Source organism: Bombyx mori, chromosome 20 (assembly GCF_030269925.1).
Source record: "Bombyx mori chromosome 20, ASM3026992v2".
Taxonomy (NCBI): Eukaryota; Metazoa; Arthropoda; class Insecta; order Lepidoptera; family Bombycidae; genus Bombyx; species Bombyx mori.
In genome coordinates this window covers 6,465,146-6,492,670 of record NC_085126.1, presented here as the reverse complement: position 1 = coordinate 6,492,670, position 27,525 = coordinate 6,465,146, and the positions used below count along the sequence as shown (strand labels likewise).

Below are 27,525 nucleotides of genomic sequence, written 5' to 3'. Positions count from 1 at the left end.
AGCCTGGTAAAAGCATGAAGGAAAGTTTTTTTGATATTTTTATTTTCATGTTCTTTTTATTACTTTAAGATCATATTATAAATTGATATCAGAAAACCAACCGTATAACGTTGACTTAAATCTATATCTACTACGATATTATATCAGCGTATCGTTTCAAATCTCAAATATCATGAATCGAGAAAATCTACTAGCATCCATCAATATATAGATTCAGAAAATATATAGATTCAATATCCGATATTGATCCTCGATATATAGATACGATTCGATACGCGGCAAAACCGATATTACCCAGGTGAATGAAGTTAGCCCCTCAAAAAAATTTTTTTTTCCTATTTTATACTTATTTTCTATTAATTCGTTTGTTCATCATTTGTTCATGATTGTTCACTGTTAATAATTGTTTGTTCTGCATTTATTTATTTAAAAAATATATTTAAAAATATACCCACAAGTTAGCCCCTCTAATGCAATTTTTAATATTTTTTCATCTTTAATGACTCGTAAATATTCATTTTCGATTGTTCTTATATAAAACACGTTTGTTCTCTTTCGAAATTACTCGTTTTTTGTTTAATTTACTATTTTTATTAGTTGAATAAATGTATGCAAAATATGTGTACTGCGCATGCGTCAACTATAATGCCTAAACTTTCTACGCGATTTTAATCGTGAAAAAAAAAACAAATATAAATCCTGAAGGAGCAATTAATTGGTATACAGTTTAATTAAAAAAAATTAAAAAATAAATAAATGAAATAATGTGCATTGGCGTTAAGTTAGACCAAATACATTTTTTCCATTCTCTTACCTATTGTATTATAATGTTATTTTACTAATGTTAGGAATATAATTTCGACTGTGTAAAAAAGTTATTATAATGTATACCTATATTATCTCTTGAAAGATAAATCATGAACATATTTACTTATTTGTTTATATTACCTATGTGAACTCCCTATCTTTTTTATACCTTCATAACGATAAGTAGGAGGATGGAAAAAATGTATTTGGTCTAACTTAACGCCAATGCACATTATTTCATTTATTAATTTTTTTAATTAAACTGTATACCAATTAATTGCTCCTTCAGGATTAATATTTGTTTTTTTTTTCACGATTAAAATCGCGTAGAAAGTTTAGGCATTATAGTTGACGCATGCGCAGTACACATATTTTGCATACATTTATTCAACTAATAAAAATAGTAAATTAAACAAAAAACGAGTAATTTCGAAAGAGAACAAACGTGTTTTATATAAGAACAATCGAAAATGAATATTTACGAATCATTAAGAACGAAAAAATATTAAAAAATGCATTAGAGGGGCTAACTTGTAGGTATATTTTTAAATATATTTTTTAAATAAATAAATGCAGAACAAACAATTATTAACAGTGAACAATCATGAACAAATGATGAACAAACGAATTAATAGAAAATAAGTAGAAAATAGGAAAGAAATTTTTTTTTGAGGGGCTAACTTCAGTCACCCATATTACCCACTCCTAGAGCTAATACTACTGTACACCATAGATTATACACTTAATATATTTGAGACTGTACACATATATTAAGTGTATAATCTATGCTGTACACTATGCGGCTGCGTATTACAGCCATAGAATATACACTTAATATATTAGAGAATTACAGCTTTTTAGTAAGATGTCAGCGTGGTGTGTTATTATCATGGAGTTAATAAGTATCTAACAGTGTGTTTGTGACTATTTTTATATCTTGTTGTGCTAAATAATAAATTTTATAAGATGCCGAAAACTAATGCCGAAATGTGTCGTCAATATCGACGCAAAAAAAAAGAAAATAAAATTAAAATGAAAAAAAATCCAGGAAAAAGTTCAACAGAACGTAGTCGCGAGTTTCGTGCACGTAAAAAACAATTATTGAACAATCAAAATAGATGTTCAAATATAAGTGTTAATGTGACTGATGTAATAAATGGTAAGTGTAAATATTTTTTATATATATTCATCTCATTCTATTGTCGATTTACTGAAGTTTCACTTCTATCGTGTGTGAATCGCACACACACCTTTTTTTTTTATTGTTTTCTTTTTCAGAAGAAAATCAAATGCTGAACGCGCTAAAAGGTACAGGGATAACTTAAAATTAAAAAAACAATGTGTTAAACTTTCTTTACTATCATCTAAAGATTCATTACTTACCTTATTAATCGAAAATAATAAAGAAACTCATCATTATCCTAATAATAATTCTAAAGAGTCAATGTTTAGTGAATTTCAAGTACAGACAATTCAATTTCAATCATCAATGAACAATGAAGCTCAGCAAGGAATAAGCTCAGGTTCTCAATCATTCAAAGATCCAAATGAGGAACATGATGAATGTTCAATGCTAAATGCCTCGGTGCATCATGAAACAAATGTTGCTGGCAATGGTAACTGCCTATTTTCGTCTCTCATAAGAATTTTACATCTTCACTCTAAATCATTAATCATTATGATTCACCCCAACTAGTTCAGCAAGAAAGCTTTGTAGTGAGCTTTAACATGTAGAAGATATAGATTGTTAATTTATATTTTTCATAACACATTCTGTTATTTACTTTTTATATAATTAAAACGTTTCTTAATAATTAAATGAAACTTTTTTATTTGATTTTTGATTGATTTGAAAATTATAGAATATATAGGATACAGATTACATAGCAAAAGAGAGAAATCATAAATCAGGACCAAAATTCCTTTTTGTTGTGTAAGACTGTATGTTAATGTTTCAACAAAATAATCCAAATCACCAAATTAAATCTGACTCGGACAAAGTATAACTAACTTGTTTAATTTTAACTAGATATCCTGAACAACCCTGCATTGGAAAGCTCTAAACATCAAAATAATTAATTATGGGTTTCAGAGAACCAATTGATAGAAGAAATGACATCAAGTAAAGAACTCTGGGCATATATGAAGACTCATTTTGAAAGTAACAGATTGCCGTGGTAAGTAGTTGCTTAAAAGAATAATATAAAGATCATCTTATCCTGGTTGACCTTAAAATTGAAATAAGAAATAACTTTTAAAACCCTTGTGATCTGTTAATTACTTTTTATTGTTCTTTAAGTGAGCAAACAACCTCTTGATCCAACTTATGACATTACATAACTACCTTTAAAAAGCTTGCACAAAAACTCTGTTTGCTATTTAAAAACCTTTTGATTTAGTTTATGTATATTTTTTTAAATCAGTTTAGCATAATATATAAAGCTATATATGACAGTCTAGTAGCAATATCGCTTTTTATCAGAGGCTGCAAATGATTTCACTGATTCTGATATTTCATCCACACTTCTCACACATAGCCAAATGATATTAAAGCTTTTTTGCCAATAAATCGTACGTAATAGGCAGCTATCTAAATATTTCTCTTAAAAATTATTAACAGGTACCACATGAAAACTTTAGTACTGAACAAGCTGAAGAGACTTTATGCGGCAGATGATAAGAGTGAAAATGTATCGGCTAAGGACCGAATGTCCCAGATGGATTGGATTATATTTGACTTTGCTCTCGTCCATGAGAAAATAGATCTAATTGAAATGGTATGTTAGCTGAATATCTAGTACAATACTAAAATAAAATTTTGAAAAATATTTGTACTCTACATATCCCACTGCGGAGTACTACATGCTACTGCTGCAAACTTCTCTGAAGAACACAAACTTTTAGGTAAGAACAAACAAACAAAACACCATAAAATTTATTTCCATAATTAATATTTATAAATTTACATAGTTACAAAGGTACATAGGGCATATTTTGATTTCGATCTCGTGTCTCGAAGTGGGTGGCGGTATTGACGTTGTGATCTCTATGGGCTTCGACGACACATTCCCATTCAAGCAATAGAATGTTGTGATATCTCACTTTCAGAATGGTATGAGACGTCAAACTCAGGATCGTCAGCCGTTGATTGATCTCTTCGAGCTGGTGACGAAGTTTGACATAGAGGACAGGTCCGGAGACAGTCTGGCCGGCGCCTGGACTGCGGCCACCGCCCTCTACAACTCGAGGTAAGCTTAAAGACGGCCTTCTGTTAAAACGCCTACGAAGCCTGATCCTAACACTAATGAGCTCCTTCAACGGAAGGGGGACAGAGTCGTTATCGATGTGGTATGTCAATAGCCACCCATCTTGAGACATTAGTTCGCAGTCTCAGTTTTATTCTATAACAGATGGACTGTTCATCGTTCAAACTGTAACGTGTGTCTGCTTTGTGGCAGAAATAAGCAGGATTGTGGTACCCATTCGAGCGGGGTCACAATAGACCCTACCACCAGTACATTCGCAATTTTATAAACATTCCTTGTTTTTATAATACCAGAAATAGACAGTATGGCGGGATCTGACTGTGCGGACACTCAAGAGTATACCAGTAAAGTACAGTGGTAGGACCTCATGTGAGTCCGCACGGGTAAGTACCACCGCCCTGCCTATTTCTGCCGTGAAGCAGTAATGTGCTTCGGCTTGAAGGGTGGGGCAGCCTTTTTAACTATACTGAGACCTTACAACTTATATTTCAAAGTGGGTGGCGCATTTACCTTATAAATGTCTATGGGCTCCAGTAACCACTTAACACCAGGTGGGCTGTGAGCTCGTCCACCCATCTAAGCAATAAAAAAAAAAAACATCAGTATATTAATATCCTAAAATTAATAGTTACTTTCCAGAGGTCATCAGTGCTCACCGATGCTACTGCAGAAGCGTTGGTATCAGCTGAAGGAGGTGACCAGGGAATCGCTATATGAGTACTGGTACGCCTCCCGCGAGAACTCTCCTTCGTCGGCCGAGTCTATACAAAGACCAACCAAATTACAGAGAGCTGTTGCCCGGAAGTAAGTTTACATTTCCACAGGTCTCAAATTATGTCATGAAAATTCAAATGAAATGAGTTGTTATACAGTTTTGCCGACCGGGAGTCTAACAAACCAAAACCGGACACCAAAAAAAATATTAATTTTAAACGCTAGTGGCTGCATCCGTAGTTATAGAAATTGCCATCACTCGCGGATAGTGGCAAAATGCGGTACTGTGCAAACATCACAAAGCAGCCAGTAGCGGTGTCTAAGGAGGCATCGTTTTTTCCCCTACCTAGTCGCTGGTAGCATAAGAGGTTACTCCAGCTACGCCCGGACGGGTAGGTGAGCTCATGAGCTCAACCTGAAAAATTTTGCTCGGAATCGAGTCGAGTCCCACTGAGAAGATCCGGCGAGAAACTCAGTGGGCTGTGCGTGTTAGTTCGCTCGTCAAACTCGGGCTACGGCGGCTTTGCGTTGCCCCGTCGCGGTCGGATAAGTAATTAGCGGCGGCCACGATAAGAGGGTCTTCGTGTCGCCCCACGGACAGTAATGAAATTAAGTTTAAATAACAGACTACATATCCCTTTTGTTATAAACAAATTAAAATCAAGGCAGGTAAAATAATATAAGAGTGCGAAAACGAGCGATAAAATGTAAAACCTCAATAAATATCGTAGTTTTTTTTTTGCTTAAGCTAAATAATTATATATCCATGATTATGATATGATTTATTCTAAGGATTTAAAAGTATAAAAAAATTGATTTTTGTTTAGATATAATATTTTATATGAATTTTAAAATCCATTAGTTAAATACTTATGTTAATATATTTTGCTAGTTTTTTTGCAATATAATGTTTTTTTTAAGAAGATTTAATGTGAATTGTTTAAAATAGAAATATATTTTACCTATGGCAACTCCTTCAATATTATCAATGTAGCTTAGTCAAGCTAATTTCTTTTTATTTATGATTTTAATTATCCCACCATTAAAATACCCTTAAAGGGGACGGCCCATTTCAGGCCCAAAGCGGACAATAGATTAGAGAAAAAATACTTAGTGCATTAATTTTGTCATAAATAAATATGCATTTACTTTCTTCCAAATAAGCGCCACTACAGTTTACAATAAGTAGTTTAAAAAAAGTAACTCTATTGAAAAAAACAAGAATTTTATTTTTGCGGGAAAAATATTGCCAACTTCAAAACCTTTTACGTATTAAGTAAACATTTTAAGTATATAAAAAAACATATAAATAAATCATTTTAAATATTATCATTAATCAATCGATTTTAATCAATTTTCAGCACATAAAATAACATCAAAGACATACCCATTGGACTTTAACTTGTTACTTTACTTGAGACCTTAGAACTTATATCTCAAGGTGGGTGGCGCATTTACGTTGTGGATGTTTGTGGGCTCCAGTAACCACTTAACACCAGGGTGGCTGTGAGATCGTCCACCCATCTAAGCAATAAAAAAAAACTTAACTTGTATTGTTATTTAAATATGTACAACTAAAACAAAAACATAAAAAATAAAATATAATGTGTACTCGTAAAAAAAAGATTAAGAAATAAATCCAATATCGGTTATTTAAAAAAATGATCGATATATGAATTTCATGTAATTATTTTTCTTTATACTGACAACACTGATTTTAATCTGACTGACTGACACTTCGCTTGCTGCTTGTGCTTGCGTTCAAAATGGATGTGTTTTGATTTTTCTTCGATTTATTTTGCTTTTATCAATAACGTTTCATACTACGGCTGAAAACCATTGTGTGAATTGTGGTTTTAACCTGACCGAGATTTAAAACCGTGTATATGCTCTCCTGTGCTATTTTTAGATGATTTACTAATTGTGTATGAAGATGAAGAAAATATAGAATAATATAGATATTTAAAGAAGTATGTGTGTTTTTTATACCCTAATAACTACAATTGGATAAAAATACATTAGGAACATCTTAAACATTAAAAAAAGAAAAGTTCTTGAGGTATTTATATAGAAAATTAACCTCAAAACGAGTTTTTTATTTTTATTATATTTTTTATAATAGTGGCGTCAATTTCAATATATTTTTTAGATATCTAATACATTTAAGAATTTGAATCAGTCCATTTTTATAGTAATATTTAATGTCCACCTTGGGCCTAGCACACTATGGAGAGTGGGCAATCCCCTTTTACAATAAGTATGTAAAAATGAAATGTTTTTTTCTATAGATATTTCATTAATGTCCTTGAGAGCACGAGTAGCTGGGCCGAAAATGGCCCATGTCCTCTCCATCTTCAAATGGCTCTCCTGTAAAGTTGCAAAAATTAAGTTTAGTTATTTAGTTGCAAAGTTAATGTGTACACATTTTTGTTTATCTAAACGATTGTTTACGAACATCACTAATATATATTTATACTATCGTCGCTTTCAAACCAAAATCTTTAATGTGCAAAAACACTATATTGAATTAATGAGTAAAAACATTTTCGTATTAAATTTTATGAAGGTGAATTTTTAAGAACTATATCAAATGAAAGCTATAGATAAATATTAAAGCTATAGACACATAAAGGTTTTTTTATACGGTATATAGGGCTGTGAACTATACGAAAAGGTCAAAAAGTTAAAATCTCAAAAAGCGCACATAGCAGATTTTGGTTTGACAACGACGCTATATTTTTACATTTAAATATTACGTATCAAAGTAATTTTATTAAAAAAAAACCAGTACGAATGATCAACATATTATTATGTATTAGTTATCATCTATAGCTACCTTGTACATTTTGACCCCAAATGACGTCACTCCTAAAGTGTCGTTTGGCATTCCCGATGCTCACCAGCGACAGTGGCTGGTCGAGATGATAGCGGTTCGTTTTTCTCAACATAAAGAGCGAATCAATGGAATGTTCTATTCCAGATACCCGTCAATAATAACCAGTGCGTTTCCGGAATGGCGAGAACTGATCGAGAACAGACTTGTAATAATGTCTGAAGACTTCGTAAGTCTGAAACCTTAGTACTTTATGACTTGTACGTACTTTTCCGTCTGCGATGATCCTGTAGTATAAATCAGAATGGCTATCTGCCATTCCATTCGATTGACTTATTCCTATTGCCTTTGTAGGCGAGCGAGGGTACGGCCCATCTGATGGTAAGTAGTCACCGTTGCTCCGTTGCGGCTGAAGACTCTGTAAGCCTCATGATGTTGAAGACTCCTTCTGTATTCTGTATGTAATAAATCTGTATGCTTGTCACATCCGAAGGTGAACATTTAATTTATGTTATTGACCATATTCTCTACCTACACTATTTTTGTATATAGTTATGTAATGTATCACGTAGATATGAAGTAATCGAAAATATTAAAAAAAATTGAAGATGTTATTTCACACATAAAATAATTTATTAATTATTAACTCTATTCGATGACAGCCCTGAATTTTTATGCAACAAAAGTACTGTTAAGCCGTTCTCCAATTAAATGCATCAGAACGAGATAGACAATAACGAATACGTCACACAAAATATAACCATATCACTTGGTATATAAGGTTCAAAAACTCAAAAAAATTTCAAACTCGCCGTGCAAATGTTACTCGACTTCCGAAAATAACTAGAAATTCTGGGACATACATTTTATTTATTTATTTATTAATAAGATTTCTTAATCTTTGTGAGACCAATGTTTTTGTCTTACGAACTTGGAAATTTGTTTACGGACATAAATCTTTGTGAGATAAAAGTGATTCAAGTCATAACTTATGTAATCTCGACCTAGAAGGTACATATCGGCGCTTGAAAGGCAAACGTGACTAAGCGACAATGCGTGAACTTTACAGTAGACTAATTTAAAGTTGAAATACCTGAAAAAAATTATATTTTAACGAATCTAGCTGTAGGATTGAAATGATTTTAATAGACCTAGAAATATATATTTTTTGCGCATCGAATATGGTTATTGCCTATCTTCTTCTTCTTCTTCTTAGTCGAATACTTCATTGCTGAAGGTCGTGTCCTTGAAAGCCCTTCGTGGCCCTTTGTACTCTCAGCTTCCATTTGCTTCGGTTTTCGGCTTCTCTCATTTATGTATAAAGCAGTTATTGTCGCTTAGTCACGTTTGCCTTTCAAGCGTCGATATTGTTGATCACGTACCAAAGAGCTTTATTAAAACTATATCACAGAGGCGGTGAAAAATGTATTCAGCTTGCGTACTAAATTCGTACGGTCAGTATTAATACGTTAACTTCCTGATGGTACTGACTGGGTACTAGGAGGTCGTGTGAGTTCGCACGGGTATGTACCACCACCCTGAGTTATTTCTGCCGTGAAGCAGTAATAATTTTAATTTGAAGGGCGGGGCGGATATTTTAGCTTAAAAACTGGGACAACTCATGTTTCAAGGTGCTTTTGCATTTATGTAACTCAACACCAGATGCGCCGTAAGGTTGTCCACTCATTAAAGCGATTAAAAAAATACATCTTTTGATATGTAGCCGCCCTTATTTTTACTATGAATCATATAACGGCACTTTACCTAAACATAATTAGGAGGTTGGTAGAAGAATAGTTAGTCGGTTGTGTTCAAATATTCTTTATTCCGAAGCTATTTTCATTACTACTGACCTTTTTTTTATTGGTGGAATCGACTATCCTAATAGAACACTGTCTTTAGTTTTAGACTAACTATGCTCTTTGTGGAACACCCTGTATGGTATTAGTAAAAAATAATATGTATTTGTTATTAGTAAAAAATAATAGTAATGGTATTAGTTAAAATTTTATTTACAGGAAAAGGAGAATTGGATGAACAACACGGCAGCTTCTATAGACACTGGCAAGTTTATTGATTTTTTTTACACTTCAATGCTTACGTAATGACAGTAACGATATTGACGATGAGAGAGTGATAAAAATTACGATATACAGAGTGTCCCTTAAGAAATGGACGGGTGGGGTGTGCCCAATAGAGAAACAATATTTGAGTTTATTGTATTAAGATGAAATTGTCGTACATACATCATTTATAATTGTATAAATTCTATTAATATTTTTTTGTTATTTATTGTATTAAGTAGTTAAGTGTACATTGGGCTTTCTAATTGAAATAAAATTCGAGAATAGTTATCAGCAACTTGAAAATTAAAAAGAAAACACGTACGATTTTTACATTTGAAAATGTTCTAAGAGATGCATCTTTGTTTAATGACACCAAATAGCGTTTATTTTTCTGTTATGTTTCTATTCTATTAGCTCGTGACTTTTTGGCGGGAACGCGAGGAGTGAGGTTATGTGATTTGTTTTATTTTGTCTATTTAGTGTTTCTTCAGGTTTAAATGTGTAATAACGGTGGTTTATTAACTGTTCGGTATCTGTCGAAGAGCACAAATGTGGGAAAATGAAACAAAGCCGCTGGACGTAACGTCTTGGGATCCTCCAAAAAGTCTACTGAAAAAATTCAATAAATGATCACCATTTTACTAAGATTATATTTCATCCCATATTTTTTTTATTTTTTTTTTATTGCTTAGATGAGTGGACGAGCTCACAGCCCACCTGGTGTTAAGTGGTTACTGGAGCCCATAGACATCTACAACGTAAATGCGCCACCCACCTTGAGATATAAGTTCTAAGGTCTCAATTATAGTTACAACGGCTGCCCCACCCTTCAAACCGAAACGCATTACTGCTTCACGGCAGAAATAGGCAGGGTGGTGGTACCTACCCGTGCGGACTCACAAGAGGTCCTACCACCAGTAAATAAATAAATATCATCTCATTTCATTTAATTTCATCCCAGTTGATTGATGTCTCAAATTAATCATCTTCATTTCATTTCACTCCATATTATCATTTTTCATAAAAATAAGAATATAACTTAAAATAAGACATGACTCAAAGGTCTTAGTTACCAGGTCAAAAATGCCTTAAAAAAATAATCTATCAGCTCACAGAAGTCCATTGCTGGACATAGGCCTCCCCCAAAGGTAATAGGGTTTTAATTTGGTCTAAACAAAAAAATTAAATTAGGATAGGCGAGTTAGCTTCGAAATCTCAGGATGTGTGCGGCAATGATCCTTGAAACTGCAAGCTACTGTGATGGCCTACTCTCTAATGCTCACAATAATGATGGTTAAACTGTCAAAACTATGCTAATGCATGCTAATTTACTCTTCCAGAATCTAAACCAGACTTAGAAGTCATTGAACCTTTCATAGAAACAATAGATACGGATCACGTACAAAAACCGAGACAAATTACTGTTGATGTTGGGTAAATTAATTTTTATTTTGTTTTTTTAATAATTCATGTTCCTAATAATAATAATAAATAAATATTTACTAACAATCACGCCACGTTAACTGGTCCCGTGTTAATTTCGTAAAGAATTTGTGTTACAGGTACCAGATAACGGAAATAAATGTAAGATTTTTATTATACACATACATAATATACATAATATATTTAATATATGAGTCGTCTATTACCAAAGGTGGCAATCTGTGCATTTGGACAAAAAAATGTTATTGATATGTCAATACAGATTGATTTGAATATAATCGTCTCCTTCAAAGAATACGGTTCAAAACCTGCATTAAATAAAGGTTACTTAACCTGTTATTTATCTAAGATATCGATCAGAAGAGTTTTGTGATTGCCAATGGAATACAAAGTCAATAATTCGTTTTTCTGATTTACCAATAATTGTCCAAAAGTCACATTGCCGGCTTTGATAATAGTCGACTCAATTATAACCAAAATATTATCCTGGAAACATTTTTATAATTATCATACAAATATCTTCCCTTGGCGGAATTCGAACCCGCGATCTCCTTGTGTAGTGACCATGGCACTCACCATTACACCAGACGGCCGTAATAATAATAATTTACCAAATTGACCAAACTAAATGAAATTACAGGTCGAATAAAGAGCCAAGACATTCTGCAGAACGTGGTCGAAAATTCAGCTCACGAAAAGCACTGATTAAACAACAAAGTAATCACCAACAGGAACCAGATGCTATAGCTGAAATTGGTGTAGAAGATATTCAAAGTGCCGGTCCATCAGAAGACAATCAAGTCTCTGAACCCTCTGAAATGAGGACAATAGAAAAAAGAGCAAAGTCCGCAGAATCAACACGGCGATGGAGAGAGAGAAAACAAGGCATTAGTACATCAACAAAAAACCAGGCGAAGACTGCAGCTCAACGCATGCGAGAATACCGGGAGAGAAAAAAAGTGTAAATATTAATCTTTATATATATATATATATATCGACGCTTGAAAGACAAACATGACTAAGCGACAATAACTACTTTGTACATAAATGATAGGCAATAACCATATTCGATGCGCAAAAAATATATATTTCTAGGTCTATTAAAATAATTTCAATCCTACAGCTACTAGCTAGATTCTACTACAGCTAGATTCGTTAAAATAAATTTTGTTTTCAGGTATTTCAACTTTAAATTAGTCTACTGTAAAGTTCACGCATTGTCGCTTAGTCACGTTTGCCTTTCAAGCGTCGATATATACTAGCTGACTCGGCAGACTTCGTAGTGCCTCAATCGATAAATAAAAGACCTAAACTTTTATATAAAATAAGCTTAAAAAAAAAGAAGTCCATTACTATACAAACCGCGAGACGCCAGTTTTAGCGTGCTTCTTGGACTTGTCTAAGGCGTTCCACCTGGTGCAACATGAGTTATTTGGAAAAGCTGGATACTGAAACAAACTTTCCAAAGGATTTGCTGTGCTTGTTTCGGTATTGGTATAATAATCAGCGCAAGTAAAGTGGGCTGGAGTGCTGTCCGAGCCGTATGGGTTGAGGTGCGGTGTAAGGCAGGGTGGCTTGTCTTCCCCCGCACTATTCAACTTATACATCAATAGTCTGATCGGTGAGCTCAGTGGCAGCGGAGTCGGCTGTTCCATAGATAATATATTTTATAATAACATCAGCTACGCCGACGATATGGTGTTACTGAGCCCATCGGTAGGGGGCCTCGGAAAGTTACTCACTATATGTGAGAAATATGTTATCACCCATGGCCTCAGGTACAATGTTAAAAAAAGCGAGATCCTAATGTGTAAATCTAAGAACAAAGATTATATATTACCTCCCATCGCGTTACATGGTACCCCGTTAAATAGGGTAACCGGATTTAAGTACCTGGGGCATTGGGTCACAGATAGCATGTCTGATGAATTGGACATTAAGAGGGAGCTTTGGCCTAGCGGAGGGCTTTGGCTGTGAGAGCTAACATGCTCGCCCGCAGATTCGCACGGTGTAAGGCTGAAGTCAAACACACTATTTAGGGCATATTGTCAGTCCTTTTACACCTGCCGTCTGTGGACTGAGTACACTCAAAAGGCGTTTGGAGCCTGCGCGTCCAATATAACAACGGCTTTAGGGCACTGATGGGGCTGTCTCGGTACTGTAGCGCGTCGACGATGTTTGCGGAGGCTCACATAGATGGCTTTTACGCGATCATTCGTAAGCGCGTGGCCTCCGCGTGGTGCCGGCTTCGGGACAGCCCGAACAGCCTCCTGGCCGCGATAGGGAGTCAGTCGCTATTGCTGCCCTATACTGAGGCACTGGAATGAAGTTCATGTTGGCTCAAGACCAGCCATGGTCAATGTACTTTTGGACGATAATCAATTTTGACTCTTCCCGACATCTATTGGCGAATAATAATACTATTTTTCTTAATTGAGGGCAACTAACCGCTTTAAAGAAACAACATTATGGCGTTATCAAAAAAAAACCGGTCATCATCTAGTATTATATATGGTGTTCGTGATAAAAAATATTAAGCTCATATTTTTGTTTAAATATAAATATATCTTTCTCTGTTCGCAGTAATAAAACGTCTGGAAGTAATGAAGAACAGTCAGAACTCAGTGATTCAACTTTGACTTTGAAATATGAAATTACAAAACACCAAATGGCTCATGAAAATTTTGATCGAAATTTCCAGAAAAATCCCTTTGTTTATTCATGTACAGACCTTAAAAAGGCATCTGCCATTTATGAAGATCAGTTGAAGAAAATAACGGTAAGAAATAAAATTATTATATTATGTAGTGAAACTTCTTTAGGCGCGTTAAGAGTAAAATTTAACTCGCGACCCATTCGTTACGGTCAGAGAGAAAATATATGATTTAGGAAGAGTAAGCGCTAGAAAATAGACAGAGCGTCTTGCAAACCATTGGTAGGCAGCGGCTTGGCTCTGCTCCTGGCATTGCTGAAGTCCATGGGCTACGGTAACACTTACCATCAGGAGGGCAGTATGCGCGTCTGCCTACAAGGGCAATAAAAAAAAACCACTCTACCTTAAAGAGAGAGAGAAAACGAGCTAGATCCTTTCTCTTATACACAGCGTTCCCCATTACAAGAGAAATTTGATTTAAGGATGAAAAATACAATACTACACACCGCAAAAGAAGTTTAACTTCTTTCACGTGCACAAAGTCGCACCCGCTCAATTTTTAAATAGTGAATATTTGTGTATGATCAAGTATATATATATAGAAGATGACTAGGACTTCCTAGAATACTAGAAATTCCTTATTCTCTTCCGCATAGTTCGTCATGCCCAAATCGTCGACGAGTCGATCTGAAGAAGATCGACTTCGGAAAACTACAGCGGCAGAGAAAAGGGCAGAGCGAAATCGACGATACAGAGCGCGGCAGAGAGCTCTGTGGAATGCGGCAGCTCAGCAAATTGCATGCGCGCACAATGCAACAGGGAGTAGAGATCGCGTCCATGAACAAACTTCGATGAATGATAGAGTTTATGAGCATGAACAAAAGAAGATATCCAGGAAAAAGCCTGCGCTGACGGGAGCGGAACGTGCTAGAAGATTCAGGGCGTCACGAAGGGCTCGAAAAAATGCGTCTAAGTTAGCCGACAGTAATCAGCCGATGATTGTCGATGAGGTTTGTAACACACAGGGTGATTGTGGTATCTATATACCCTATAAACTCAAAATATATTTTTGGAAAGTTGTCGTGGCCTGAAGGGTAAGGCGCTCGGTATCGACGGATCCGAAATTGTGTCATTGAGAAATGACTAATAGACTTCATATTTATCAAGAATGCTGAAAGCTATTTTTGCTTATTTTGGCGCTGTAGGCAGATGAGGGTACGGCTCAACTGATGGTCAGTAGTTACCGTCGCTCATGGGCATCAGCAGTGCGAGAAATACAGCCAGACCACTACTTTTTTTGTTTTTAACGTAGATGGGTGGACGAGCTCACAGCCCACCAGTGGTGTTATGTGATTACTGGAGCCCATGGACATCTACAAAGTAAATGGGCCACCCACCTTGAGATATAAGTTCTAAGGTCTCAAGTATAGTAAGAACGGCTGCCCCACCCTTCTAACCGAAACGCATTACTGGTTCACGGTAGAAATAGTCAGGGTGATGGTACCTACCCGTGCGAACTCACAAGGGGTCCTGCCACCAGTTATCGTTTTGGATTTGAATTTTTAATTTTACAGTGAATATTTTGTGCATAATCAAGCATTTAAGATGATTATGCTTCCATACATTAATACTGTTACGCGCGGGGGTTCGGGATAAATAAAATTTCACCAAAGTACAACTGAAAAACTGTATTCAACACTTAAAAACACTTAAACACTTCACAAACAATTCGCTTGTTCCGCTTCGCTACAGGTGATCCGTTCGCTGTTTCGCCTTGAGTAGTTCCGATAACTTACTGACTGCGTGCCATCCCTACAACGCTTTTATAGCCTTTACCTCATTCCTAGAATTGTCGAGAATGTTTACACACCTCTAGTCGTAGTTCCCGCTATCTGACAATAGATGGCGTTGTGATTCTCGAGCATTCAGGATCCTTCGGTATTAGTTCGACTATTCGGCGATAGATGGCGTTACTCTTAGCGGCGTAACAATACTGAAAATTCCTTATTCTCTTCTGCATAGTTCGTTATGTTCAAATTGTCGACGAGTCGATTTGAAGAGGAACACTGTCATTTGAATTTTATAGTGAATATTTTGTATATAATAGAGTAAACAAAATGATTATGATTCCATACATTAATATTGAAAATTCGTATTGTTTTCTACATAGTTCATCATGCCCAAATTAAAACACAATGGTATGGAGATTTCGGCAGAAGTCGCAAAACAATAGCATTATCTTGAAAAAACCGCACTTGTGTGAATGTTTGAAACGTTTGACACATATTTTAACAAATCGGTCAATGTTTTGATTGAAAATTTACAGTCGAAGACATGTAGTCTGGGGTTCGCGAGACCCTTTGTCTATTTTCTCATTCTTGCTCTTCCTAAATTGTATATTTCTCTCTAACCGTAACGAATCTGTCGCGAGTTAAATTTTGCTCTCAACGCGCCTAAAGAAGTTTTACTTCAATAATAATATTATGTCGTCGATTATTTTAAAATATCTGAATTTCAACGCGGTGGCAGTCTACACGGACATATTATAATAACTATCAAATATTATCAGACGACCATTATTTAAATACTTTCCGAGCTGGAATCAATAAGCCACGCGTGTTTTTTAAACGCCAACATGAAAAATGGTACAATCCATTCAACCCGTTTGTCTTCAACATCATGAATTCCAACATGGATATTTTCATGTACAGAAGTCGTCGTGGCCTAAAGATTTTACTGGTGGTAGGACCTCTTGTGAGTCCGCGCGGGTGGGTACCACCGCCCTGCCTATTTCTGCCGTGAAGCAGTAATGCGTTTCGGTTTGAAGGGTGGGGCAGCCGTTGTAACTATACTTGAGACCTTAGAACTTATTTTTCAAGGTGGGTGGCGCATTTACGTTGTAAGACATCTATGGGCTCCAGTAACCACTTAACACCAGGTGGGCTGGGAGCTCGTCCACCCATTAAAGCAATAAAAAAAATCCCCCGTGTGGGACACCCTATACAGTATTAGAAGAAAAGAATGCAGATCTCATCGGTTTTAATTAATTCACAGGAAAAGAAGAAATGGACGAACAACGCAGAAGCTTCTATAAACACTGGCAAGTTTATTTATATTTTTACACTTCGTTTGATCGTACATATAATGACGGTAACGGTAATGAAAGAAATTAATAAAAACCACAATATATAATACAAGAAGAAGTTAAAACAGATAATCAAAAATTTAAATTTTACAGATATGTATTTATGAATAGGGGAGTATATCCTATAAGGGGATATATTTACCTAAGGGTGAGAAAAAAATCCGCATCTTCTTAGTTTAACCTTAAGTATTATATAACTTGAATCATTTTTATTTCACAAAGGTAAACGTAGAAGGGTAAAAATTATTGAAAATTATTGTACGAGATCCAGTTACAAGATTCAAGAACATTCAAGCAGATAATTAAATTTAAAATTTTGCACAATATATTTATGAATAGTGGAGGTAGATATCGTATAGTTTACCTAAGGCTGGGAATAAAAATCCGTATCATCTAGTTCGACTTTATGTATGTAATAATTTGAATCATTTTTATTTCACAAAGATTGACGTCCGTAAACGTAAAAGGGTAAAAAATATTTAAAAAAATGTCGTAACGATCCCAAGAACTTCGGATTGCTTTCGGAACTCTGAAGTTGTACAAAAACGCAGTTAACGCGATAGTGTCGCCGGCCTAACTGAGTTGGGAGACTTCAAAAAGATCACGTGATCTGATTGAAATACAAACGCATATGAACACCCCACCAGTGCGGCTCTGACAATATCGTCTTATCAAACGGCTTCTTTTGTCTTTGCAATAAAGGTGAAATTTAGTAACATACGCCATAATAAGTTGGAAATTTGTCTTGAGTTTTTGAACTGTATGGACTAGTCAACTAGCGTAGTTAAATATTCACGTTCAGTGGCACCAAATAGTGTTTATTTTTGTATAATGGGAATGGGATTTTAATTTCGCATAAAAACTATAATAGGCCAGGCGAATTAACTTCGAACTCTCAGAACGTGTGCAGCACTGGTCATTAAGGCTGCACGTTACTGTAACAGTCCACTCTCTGGAGATTAATAATGTCTAAACATTAGTAAAAATATTGATATTAATGACTAGATTAAACTCTAAGATAATTTGAAATGCCAACTGACATGGTAATTAACTATTCCAGAATCTAAACCAGACTTAGAAGTCATTGAACCTTTCATAGAAACGATAGATGTGGACCAAGATTTGGACAACGAAACAAGGAAGCACAGGAGAAGAAGCGAAGAGAACACTGAAACCAATGGAATGATTATTGAAATAAAATCCGAACCTAGAGATTTTGAAGATCTGGCTGACCCATTGCAAACTATCAAAATACCATTACTTTTACACACCGGGAAAACAGAACAGTTGATCGAAAATGAAACATGCAATACTGATTTTGGTGAAGATATGATAAAGACTGAAAAAAATACAAATATTATCCCTACTCTTGATTACCTTCGCGAAATTACAAAAAATTCAAGTGAAATGAAAGCCATATTTATTGAGGAAATAGAACCGAAAATTGCCGGTGTTTTCGGCAACGTGAATGATACTTATGATAGTAAAGATCCACGAGCTACAAAAGTATGTGAAGATGAAGCAATGCTTGAAGAAGCAACTAAATGTCACCGAGATGCAATCAACGATGCGTCTAAGGCAGTAGATCCACAAGAAAGAATCTTGCAAGACACAAATACAATATTAAAGTCTGAAATGGAAGAACACTTGCATTTGAATATTTTTGATAACGTGATAGAATTTGTCGATAACAAAGTCCAATATATTGAAAATGATCACGTAAATACAGGTGAGTTTTAATTTACACCACTTCTAGTAAATGAAAAATCTTTGATTTTATTTTACAAATTAGTTACATTTCTGCGATTCTAACATTTATATATCACGCAGTATCATAGATTTACCAGATAATTATGATATTAAGATATTGAAAAGAGTTTTTTTTTTATAATTTCAATGCATTCCTCAGCATATTGCATAATGTAACGGCAGTCTTTCAGTTAAAAATTATTTACTATTGCAGTGCACGTTATTCAGACCAAAAACGATTTCACTTTACAAAGTCGGTTAAGTTGTGAACATGGAAATAGTGCATTGACTTCTGAATTAAAATGTCTCTTTGATTTGAAAGAAGATGCAATGAAAATGTCAAAAAACAAGCCGCAGGGTCGTAACTTAAAAGACAGTTTAAAACAACCGAACATTTCAGAAATACAAACTGATGTTAATAAGACTACGAATCGAATTAATTCTGACGTTAGTAATACAATGAACAACACTTTGTTCTTAGAAAGTAAATCTGATGCACAAAGCGAAACTAGAACCGACGATAGTATGAAAGTGAAGATGTCTAGTCACTTATTTCATAAACCCCGAAATCGTTCGTATGATCCTACACAGCTTTGCAAGAATCCGGACTTTAACAAGAAGTTGAAAAGATTAACGAATGCATTCTTAAGTTCGCCGCGTAACAGGGTACTGCTCAATGCTTGCAGGCCGATCACTGTTGATGTAATGAAGGCGATTGAATCCAAACTGTTCAACGGTACAGTGTACTTGAAGGACTGCGACCAACTGAACTCGCATGTTCCAGACCGCGGCGCCGTTAGCCACACTACGACGCGGGTTCCTTCAACAATCGCTTCCCGGAGCTCTACAAATATTCGTTTAGTCAATCCTGATCATTTAATGTCGCTATCGAAATGTTACACTACGAATTTAACACAAGAAAGTTGCGGTGATGCGATGGAGATAAACAGGAAGATCAATCAACCAGATATAACAGAAGTTCCTTGCTCAAATCAAAGTTGGCTGACAATTGAAGTACCTTCCCTGACCGTGCGAACTAATAATGAAAGTATAGCTGCAACTCCAGAACTCAATTCAAACCTATCGTGTACAGAAACAGAAACCGGTATTTCGTCCAAAAAGATACCAAGAAAAGAACTTTCAGTTGTGAACGATTGTTTTCTTACCCACGACATCCTCAACAAAATGTTAGTAAAAATGGATGAAGATGAACATAATTCTTCCAGAGTAACTTTTGGTATATCGTCTCGGAGACTGAAGCCAAACACAAATAAAACCATGCTTAAGAAAAACAAAAGTATTCCCAATGTTGAAATACAAACCTGTAGGTCTCCTGCACAAAATACAACAAAAATGGTGTCAGCTGTCGAACTACTGAGTGAGCGAAATTATTCCCCGGCGAATGACAGCCTTATCATGGCAGACAACATCGTGGTCGACAGTGAAAGTCAAATCGTTAAACCGGTATTCGCGCGGGAACAATACCAGACCGACAAACATGAAATGATAAATACGACATCTAACGTAAAGACTCTAGTGATAGAACCAATCTTCATTCATGTTGCCAAACAGTCTAAAAAACTTATGTTTTTGGCGTCGCTTGCGTCTCAACAAACGTTAGATAAACGGAAAGCAATAGATGAAACTTCTTACGTTAATGTAGATAATAACTACGACGACATCACTGGAAAGATCGTAAAAGTTGACGGAAATTTCGATCTAAATAAAAGTATCAATAATGCAAGCCCTTCCCACATGGCTGTGGGAATTTGACACATAAGTAAGCCACGTGTAAAATAGATGTAAACCACGTGATGTATAATAGTTAGAAGCAGGACAGAATTTGGATATGTTCAAAATAATACGACAGATCCAAATGTAAAGAAACCAGTTAAAAGTATTCACGGTATTCATCCCGCATATGTGTCTGATACTAAAACAGTAAGATGTGTAAAATCTATATAGACATTGTATATATATACATATATTAGGTGAATCAACATGGAAAATCGCTCCATGTGTCGAACTGGATGTACAACAAATCAAATCACTACTTGTTGTCAAACAAGCAGTGCAAGAAAACTTATTGAAAGTGGTATTATTATTCCTTCATCCCAAAGAGGTCATTTCAGTTAATGCTGAAATTGCAAAGAACGAAACTGAAATTTGAGCAGATAATAATGTCAAAGCACTGGAAGAAGCTAACAATGTGAATAATGAAAAACCTAAAACAGATAAACTAAAACATTGCAATGATTCATTTTAATAAAGATGCTAATGTTGGTGTCCGGGAAGCAAGTGGCACAAGGATTGTCGATCCTAAAATTAACATTCATAGAATTGAGAAATGTAATAATAATAATATAATAATAATTTAATTTCATGTACATTGTTGTATTAATAATAATTGTTCGAGATGATACCAGCATCTCGTTTTTACCATCGCACCGCCCGCCACCGGAGTAGAGTTCATCCGTACTACCTGGAGCCACTGCGGTCATCCACAGTGCGTTTCCAGAGATCTTTTTTGCCACGTACCATCCGGCTATGGAATGAGCTCCCCTCCACGGTGTTTCCCGAGCGCTATGACATGTCCTTCTTCAAACGAGGCTTGTGGAGAGTATTAAGCGGTAGGCCGTACGCACGTCTGCCTACAAAGGCAATAAAAAAAAATCAAAATATAGATAAACATGAACTTTTGCTATAAAATAACATACATAAGTTATATAAAAAACTAGCGTAAGTCGCTTATGTGCAGTAGCTACTGTTGATGTGGAACATCCAGAGCGCCTTGCAAAGAACTGGATTGGTAGAGATCTGGAAGCTGCATCCCCCCCCTGGCTGAGCTTTTCTTGCTTAACTGTCCTGGTGAAACTGGAAAGGCCTCCGGGCCACCAGTAACCCTTCATTTAAAAAAAGAGCTACGTATTCGCAATAACCTAGACAGAGAGTAAGAATTGACATCGCGGGAAGTTATTAACCAAACTATGATGTTCAAATTTGTATTATGACAGTTTTACAAGCCACGCAGGTGACAAACGACTTTAATGTCGGATGACATCGCTGCCCGTACAGGTTACTTACGCTATAAGTCACATATCTGCAAGGGTTGTCAAGAAAGAAAGATATAATAAATATAATTATTATGCAATCATTTATTTACAAATACCCACACATGTACCTAATTATATACATACTACGTAACACTTTATTTTTAGATGACTTATATTACGAAATTTAATTATGTTGTATTTTCGCATTCCGATGAACAATAAATTTAAAAGCTTGAGGGAAAAGGTATATGGTTGTGATATGAATTTTACTTTACATAACATTGTTACATGCTGAGCTTTCTAAATAATACATAATAAAATATATTATTATTTGTTCAGAGTGGGGGTATCCACCTGATTAATTCATGGAATAACAGACACACCTAATCTCTTAACCCAGATAAAAATATCAGCCCCTAAGTACTTACTAAGAACGAAGAAATATAAACCGCTTATAAGAAAGCCCGCTCGTTCGAATTTAGGTGCTTACTTTAAACAGAATCCTTCGGGACTACAATAATGTCCAAGGTAGCGCGGTCTCTGTCAATTTTTATTCGGAGTTGTCCGATTGCGCTGAACTACACTCGCGAGCAAAAGTTTGGAATCACTTACTTGAAATTGGTTCCGCGCGATCTTGTGTACTAAATATTTTTTTAATAATCATAAAAATGACATCATTTTAAAGGTTCCACTCTTAACTTTAAGCTGATACCGATTTCATTAAAATTAAGTCAGTATTTAAGAATATATCCCGGATTAAGTGAAGGAGTAACGAAAAAGACGTGTTTCAATTATTTGATACGTCGCGAGTTGCGACCTATTGACCCCTATAAAAGCACCTGTTATCGGATTTTCTTTATCAGTTGACTTTCACATGTTGATCGGTACACATCTCCGCTACTTTTGACCCTCTACCTTGTACGATAATGGAGACAACACCTACAGAAGCAGCACAAATCGTAGCGCTATTGCAAGAAGGGCTCAGCCAGCGGGTGGTCGCTCGTTGGCTCCACATAAGCCAGTCCTGTGTTTCGAAAGCTTACAAGCGCTTTCGGGAGACTGGTCGCCTTATCCTGAGACCAAGATCTGGACGGCACCGGTACACATCGGAGAGGGATGACCGTTTTATCGTGTCAACCACTCTCCAAAATCGGCATTTACCTGGTGTCGACGTCCAATAGGAGCTCCGAGATGTTCGTGGGGAAGCAGCCAGCGAGTGGACAGTTTATCGACGACTCAAGCAAGTGAATTCAACTCCAAAAAGGCCTGCCACAGCCCCGAAACTCACGGTAGTTCACCGATAAGCACGCCTTCAATTTGCTCGCACCCATCTTGATTGGGAGGTTGAGCAATGGAGGCAAGTCCTGTTCTCCGAGGAGAGCAGGATGTGTTTACACGGTAGTGACCGAAGAGGTCAGGTCTACAGGCGGCCTGAGGATTGATTTGCGCAGTGCTGTTTCACTGAAACAGTGGCTTATGGGGGCGGCTCTTGTATGATGTGGGCCAGCATTTCCTTCGACCGTAAAACCGAGCTTGTTTTCGTGCCTGGCGGGGGACGCGGAGGCGGTATAACTTCGGACCGATACATTTCCGATATTCTGCTGGAACATGTCGTTCCCTGTGCGGGATATATCAGTGATGACTTCCTCCTTATGCACGATAACGCTCGTTGTCACACTGCCCGTGTAACAACTGAATACTTCAAAGAAGTAGGTATCGCCACTTTGGACTGGCCAGCGCTCAGCCCTGACGTGAATCCCATTGAGCACGCGTGGAATGAACTGAAGAGGAAGGCTCGTGCCAGAACTTCTGCTCCTTCGTGTCTGAATAAGCTGAAATCGGCGTTGATTGAGGAGTGAGAAGGTATCCCACAAAAATCAATTCAGAAGCTGATCAGGTCTATGAATTATCGTCTTCGAGCAGTTAATAAGGCGAGGGGAGGGAACACAAACTACTGACACTTAATTTTAAGGCTAAACAAAATTTTTATTTATTAATTTTCGTTGTTTTATTCATTCATTATTTTTCCATGTTTCTTTGTTTTCCTACCTCCTTCACTTAATCCAGGATAGCTCCTTAACTTCTGGCTCGATTTGAATGAATTTGGTATCAATTTAAAGTTAACAGTTGAACCTATAAAGTGATGTTGTTTTTATGATAATTAAAAATTTATTTAGTAAGCAAGATCGCGCGGAACCAATTTCAAGTAAGTGATTCCAAACTTGCTCGTGTGTATAGTTTTAAGTGATGAAATAGATGTTCTATTCTAATTGTCTCACAACTTAAAGGAAAAATCTGTCGCGGATAATTTCCCAAGTAATTAAATGTAATCAAGTTTTAGATATATATATTTTTTATTTTTGTTGTCAATGCACTGTCGATTGCACCTATAATTCATGCCATCTGCCATGTACTTTTGTCAGTTTTTCAATGTTTTTTATTGATCACTTTGTTGGTGCAACTAAATAAATAAATTAATTAAAACCAAGGAGTGCTAGCCCTAGCAAATTTCTCTACTAACACTAATTTCGTTCCTAATAACCGCAAATTCTGGGTAAATAGGGATGGCACCTATTTTTGCTTTTTTTACTTAAACTGGAATGCTAATTGCATAGCTTTAAATTGGATAACAAAGATACCCCCAAGACTCATCACATTAACACATCCAGTTTAAAATGCTATATCAGGATCAAAACTAACTTTATGAACAATTTTTAACATAAAATTGTTAAACAAGTTGGAATTTGTCCCTAATTACCCCGTTTTATCGGTTTTTTTTTGTCCTACCTATGTTGATAGCCTTGAGAGGCTATTTCAGCTTACCCTAGCGTGTGTAGGTGAGCTCACGGGGCTCAAACCGGAGAGTTGCTAACACTGACCCTAGCAAGAGCAGTGCTTCGCAGAATCTACCACCGGATCGGAAACGCGACTCACTGAGAAGATCCGGCGAGAAACTCAGTGGGCTGTGTCTGTGGGTTAATACCGGTACAGTGTGACGTTTCTTTTTTTTAAGGGATTTTATGACCTGGTAACTAAGACCCTTAGGTCATGTCTTATTATAATTTATATCCTTATTTTTATGAAACATGATAATATGGAGTGAAATGAAATGAAATGAAGACAATTAATTTGAGAAATTAAATAACTGGGATGAAATTAAATGAAATGTGATGAAATGTAATGTCAGTAAAATAGTGGCCATTTACTGAGATTTTTTTAGTGAACTTTTTGGAGGATCCCGGGAAGTTACGTCCAGCATCTTTTTTTTTTTTTTATAGCCTTTGTAGGCAGACGAGCATACGGCCCACCTGATGGTAAGTGGTTACCGTCGCTCATGGACGTCAGCAATGCCAGGGGCAGAGCCAAGCCGCTGCCTACCATCTTTGTTTCGTTTTCCCACATTGCCACACATGCCTAATAACGTACGTGGCGTGTTACCTGGCTACGTAATGCAAGGTGTCATCTTCACCATTCCACGCTTGTGGGAAAAGGATATTGGGACGACAGTCCAGTTGTAACGGTCATACGGCGAACACAGTTCCACTTAGATAGCTATAATAAAACTGTATGTATTGTATTTTCCGTAAATATACAAGTGTGTGAGTTAATAACGGCTTTCATTTACAACTGGGCTCATCTTAAATTAAACAATTAATAAACCACCCTTATTTCATATTTAAACCTGAAGAAACACTATATAGACAAAATAGTTTTGAAGTCGTCGTGGTCTAACGGATAAGACGTCTGGTACATTCGTGTTGAGCGATGCACCGGTGTTCGAATTTCAGGCGGGTACCAATTTTTCTAATGAAATACGTACTCAACAAATGTTCACGATTGACTTCCACGGTGAAGGAACCACATCGTGTAATAAAAATGAAACCCGCAAAATTATAATTTGCATAATTATTGGTGGTAGGGCCTCTTGTGAATCCGCACGGGTAGGTACCACCACCCTGCCTATTTCTGCCGTAAAGCAGTAATGCGTTTCGACTTGAAGGGTCGGGCAGTCGTTGTAACTATACTTGAGACCTTAGAACTTATGTCTCAAGGTGGGTGGCGCATTTACGTTGTGGATGTCTATGGGCTCCAGTGATCACTTAACACAGCTGGGCTGGGAGCTCGTCCACTCATTTAAGCAATAAAAAAAAACAAATCACACAACTTCACTCCCGCGTTCCCGCCAAAAAGTCCTGTGACGTTTAAGAAAGTTGGACCCCACAGAGTATTTTAATAGTAACTTTCAGTAGGTAGTGTATACTAGGAACCTCTGTGGTTCAATTTCCCCTACTTATTAGTATGTAGCCTACCGGGCTATTCCAACTAAGCGCGCACTGGATGGAGTAAAAGCAGTTATTAACCCTTGCACGACACGAAAATCATTTTATAGTGGCCGCCTCGAAATGTACGGATATCCATTAACGGATCCTCTCCGGAGGAGGCCGTCTCCGGGGGCGGGGTGGCCTTGGCGGTGTCAAGGGTGGCCAATGCGTTTAACACCTGTCCTGGTCCGTGATAGGGGTGACGCTAGAAAGACACGGAATGCCCCCCTACCTTCGGCGGCCGGTAGGTTCCTACTTTGAGGACAGATTGGTCACGTGTACCGGACACGGTGGGAACGTGCAGCGGTTTCCGGTCGTGCGCGGTGTTCCACACTGGTCACTGCTCGGCCCCCTGTTATGGAATATAGGTACTTTGAAATCGTCGTGGCCTAAAAAGATAAGACGTCACGTGCATTCGTATCTTGCGATGCACCAGTGTTCGAATCCCGCAGGCAGGTATCAATTTTTCTAATGAAATACGTACTTAATTAATGTTCACCGTTGACTTCCACGGTGAAGGAATAACATCGTGTAATAAAAATCAAACTCACAAAAATTATTAATATTTGAGATGATTCCATCATCTCGATTTTACTATGGCACCACTCGCCACCGGAGTAGAGTTCATCCATACTACCTGGAGCCACTGCGTTCATCCACAGTGCGTTTCCAGAGATCTTTTTTGCCACGTACCATCCGGCTTTGGAATGAGCTCCCCTCCACGGTGTTTCCCGGGCGCTATGACTTGTCCTTTAGCAAACGAGGCTTGTGGAGAGTACTCAACGATAGGCAGCGGCTTGGCTCTGCCCCTGGCATTGCTGAAGTCCATGGGCGACGGTATGCCTATAAGGGCAATAAAAAATTGGATTTGCGTAATTACTGGTAGTAGGACCTCTTGTGAGTCTGTAGCGTGCAGGACTCGGTTGCACTCGGGCGTCATCGGACGCGATCGGAGTTCCCGAACGCGCAGGTGTCCCGTGACGTCATGCCACGAGTTCGCGCGCGTCGATTTAAGTTGATTGTAAAACGTATTATAATTTTAGTTTTAATTCGCATCTTGTAGTAGTAAAATATCCCACGAATGCCACAAGTCCGCATTACAAAATCCGTATAGATTAGATACCTTGTCTAGTATCTACTTGTGATCCGAGAGTATTGTGAGTTCATGTGGCCAAACCCGCAAAATAATTATTTGAAGTCATTGTAGCACATACACATCAAACATCAAACAACATTACACCATCCATCATGAAATATGAGTTACAAGTCTCATTACAAAATAGAATAGTTGTCCCACCATTCAAACCTGAAAACATTATTACTTCATTGCAGAAATAGGCAGGCTAGTAGTAACTACTCATGCAGACTCACAAGACAAATCACTCGCTCACACAAAATTTATCACATGGGAAACAAAAAAGAAAAATTGTTAAAGTAAGCTTTTGCTTTAGAAGGCAGATGAGATACTGCATCC

General features: G+C 36.7%; 2 protein-coding genes and 1 long non-coding RNA gene across 14 annotated transcripts in view; 1 reads left to right on the top strand and 2 right to left on the bottom strand.

Annotated features, from left to right (window-relative positions):
- The first annotated feature begins 1,587 nt into the window (after window positions 1-1,587).
- LOC101743591 (uncharacterized) lies at window positions 1,588-21,063 on the top strand. 11 transcript variants are annotated; one of them, XM_012689694.4, is made up of 16 exons: window positions 1,594-1,966; window positions 2,086-2,115; window positions 2,900-2,984; window positions 3,428-3,584; window positions 3,916-4,055; window positions 4,713-4,877; window positions 7,768-7,849; window positions 7,975-8,001; window positions 9,639-9,684; window positions 11,027-11,120; window positions 11,770-12,090; window positions 13,713-13,908; window positions 14,439-14,792; window positions 16,837-16,882; window positions 17,988-18,656; window positions 18,891-21,063. In XM_012689694.4, exons 1-16 carry the CDS (start codon window positions 1,774-1,776, stop codon window positions 20,447-20,449), a joined length of 4,164 nt encoding a protein of 1,387 aa, XP_012545148.3. In that variant the 5' UTR covers window positions 1,594-1,773; the 3' UTR covers window positions 20,450-21,063. The 11 variants fall into 11 exon arrangements, with proteins under 11 accessions (XP_012545149.3, XP_012545148.3, XP_062530324.1 ...); XM_012689695.4 differs by lacking the exon at window positions 2,086-2,115 and having other exon boundaries at window positions 1,588-1,966; XM_062674340.1 differs by lacking the exon at window positions 7,975-8,001.
- LOC134200757 (uncharacterized) lies at window positions 5,906-8,250 on the bottom strand. The gene is made up of 2 exons (XR_009975807.1): window positions 7,889-8,250; window positions 5,906-7,154 (listed from the first exon to the last, which is right to left on the bottom strand). It is a non-coding gene; the product is annotated as an uncharacterized LOC134200757 (long non-coding RNA).
- LOC134198710 (uncharacterized) overlaps window positions 18,891-27,525 on the bottom strand; it is a 44,074-nt gene continuing 35,439 nt past the window's right edge. The window contains exons 14-15 of one of the 2 annotated variants that reach the window (XM_062674339.1): window positions 26,745-26,894; window positions 18,891-21,327 (exon numbers count right to left, since the gene is read on the bottom strand). In XM_062674339.1, the coding sequence (XP_062530323.1) occupies window positions 21,260-21,327; window positions 26,745-26,894 (218 nt within the window). In that variant the 3' untranslated portion in view covers window positions 18,891-21,259. Of the gene's footprint in view, window positions 21,328-21,811; window positions 26,404-26,744; window positions 26,895-27,525 lie in introns of those variants that run through there. The other variant, XM_062674338.1, reaches the window with a different exon arrangement.

What these genes read in the sequence shown, in the direction of transcription:
- LOC101743591 (XM_012689694.4), top strand. Translation starts at nt 1,774, where the DNA reads ATGCCGAAAACTAATGCCGAAATGTGTCGTCAATATCGACGCAAAAAA. An exon ending in AATGCTGAACGCGCTAAAAG is followed by an intron (nt 2,116 to 2,899) that starts GTACAGGGATAA and finishes TATGGGTTTCAG; the next exon opens with AGAACCAATTGATAGAAGAA. An exon ending in AGGGTACGGCCCATCTGATG is followed by an intron (nt 8,002 to 9,638) that starts GTAAGTAGTCAC and finishes TTTTATTTACAG; the next exon opens with GAAAAGGAGAATTGGATGAA.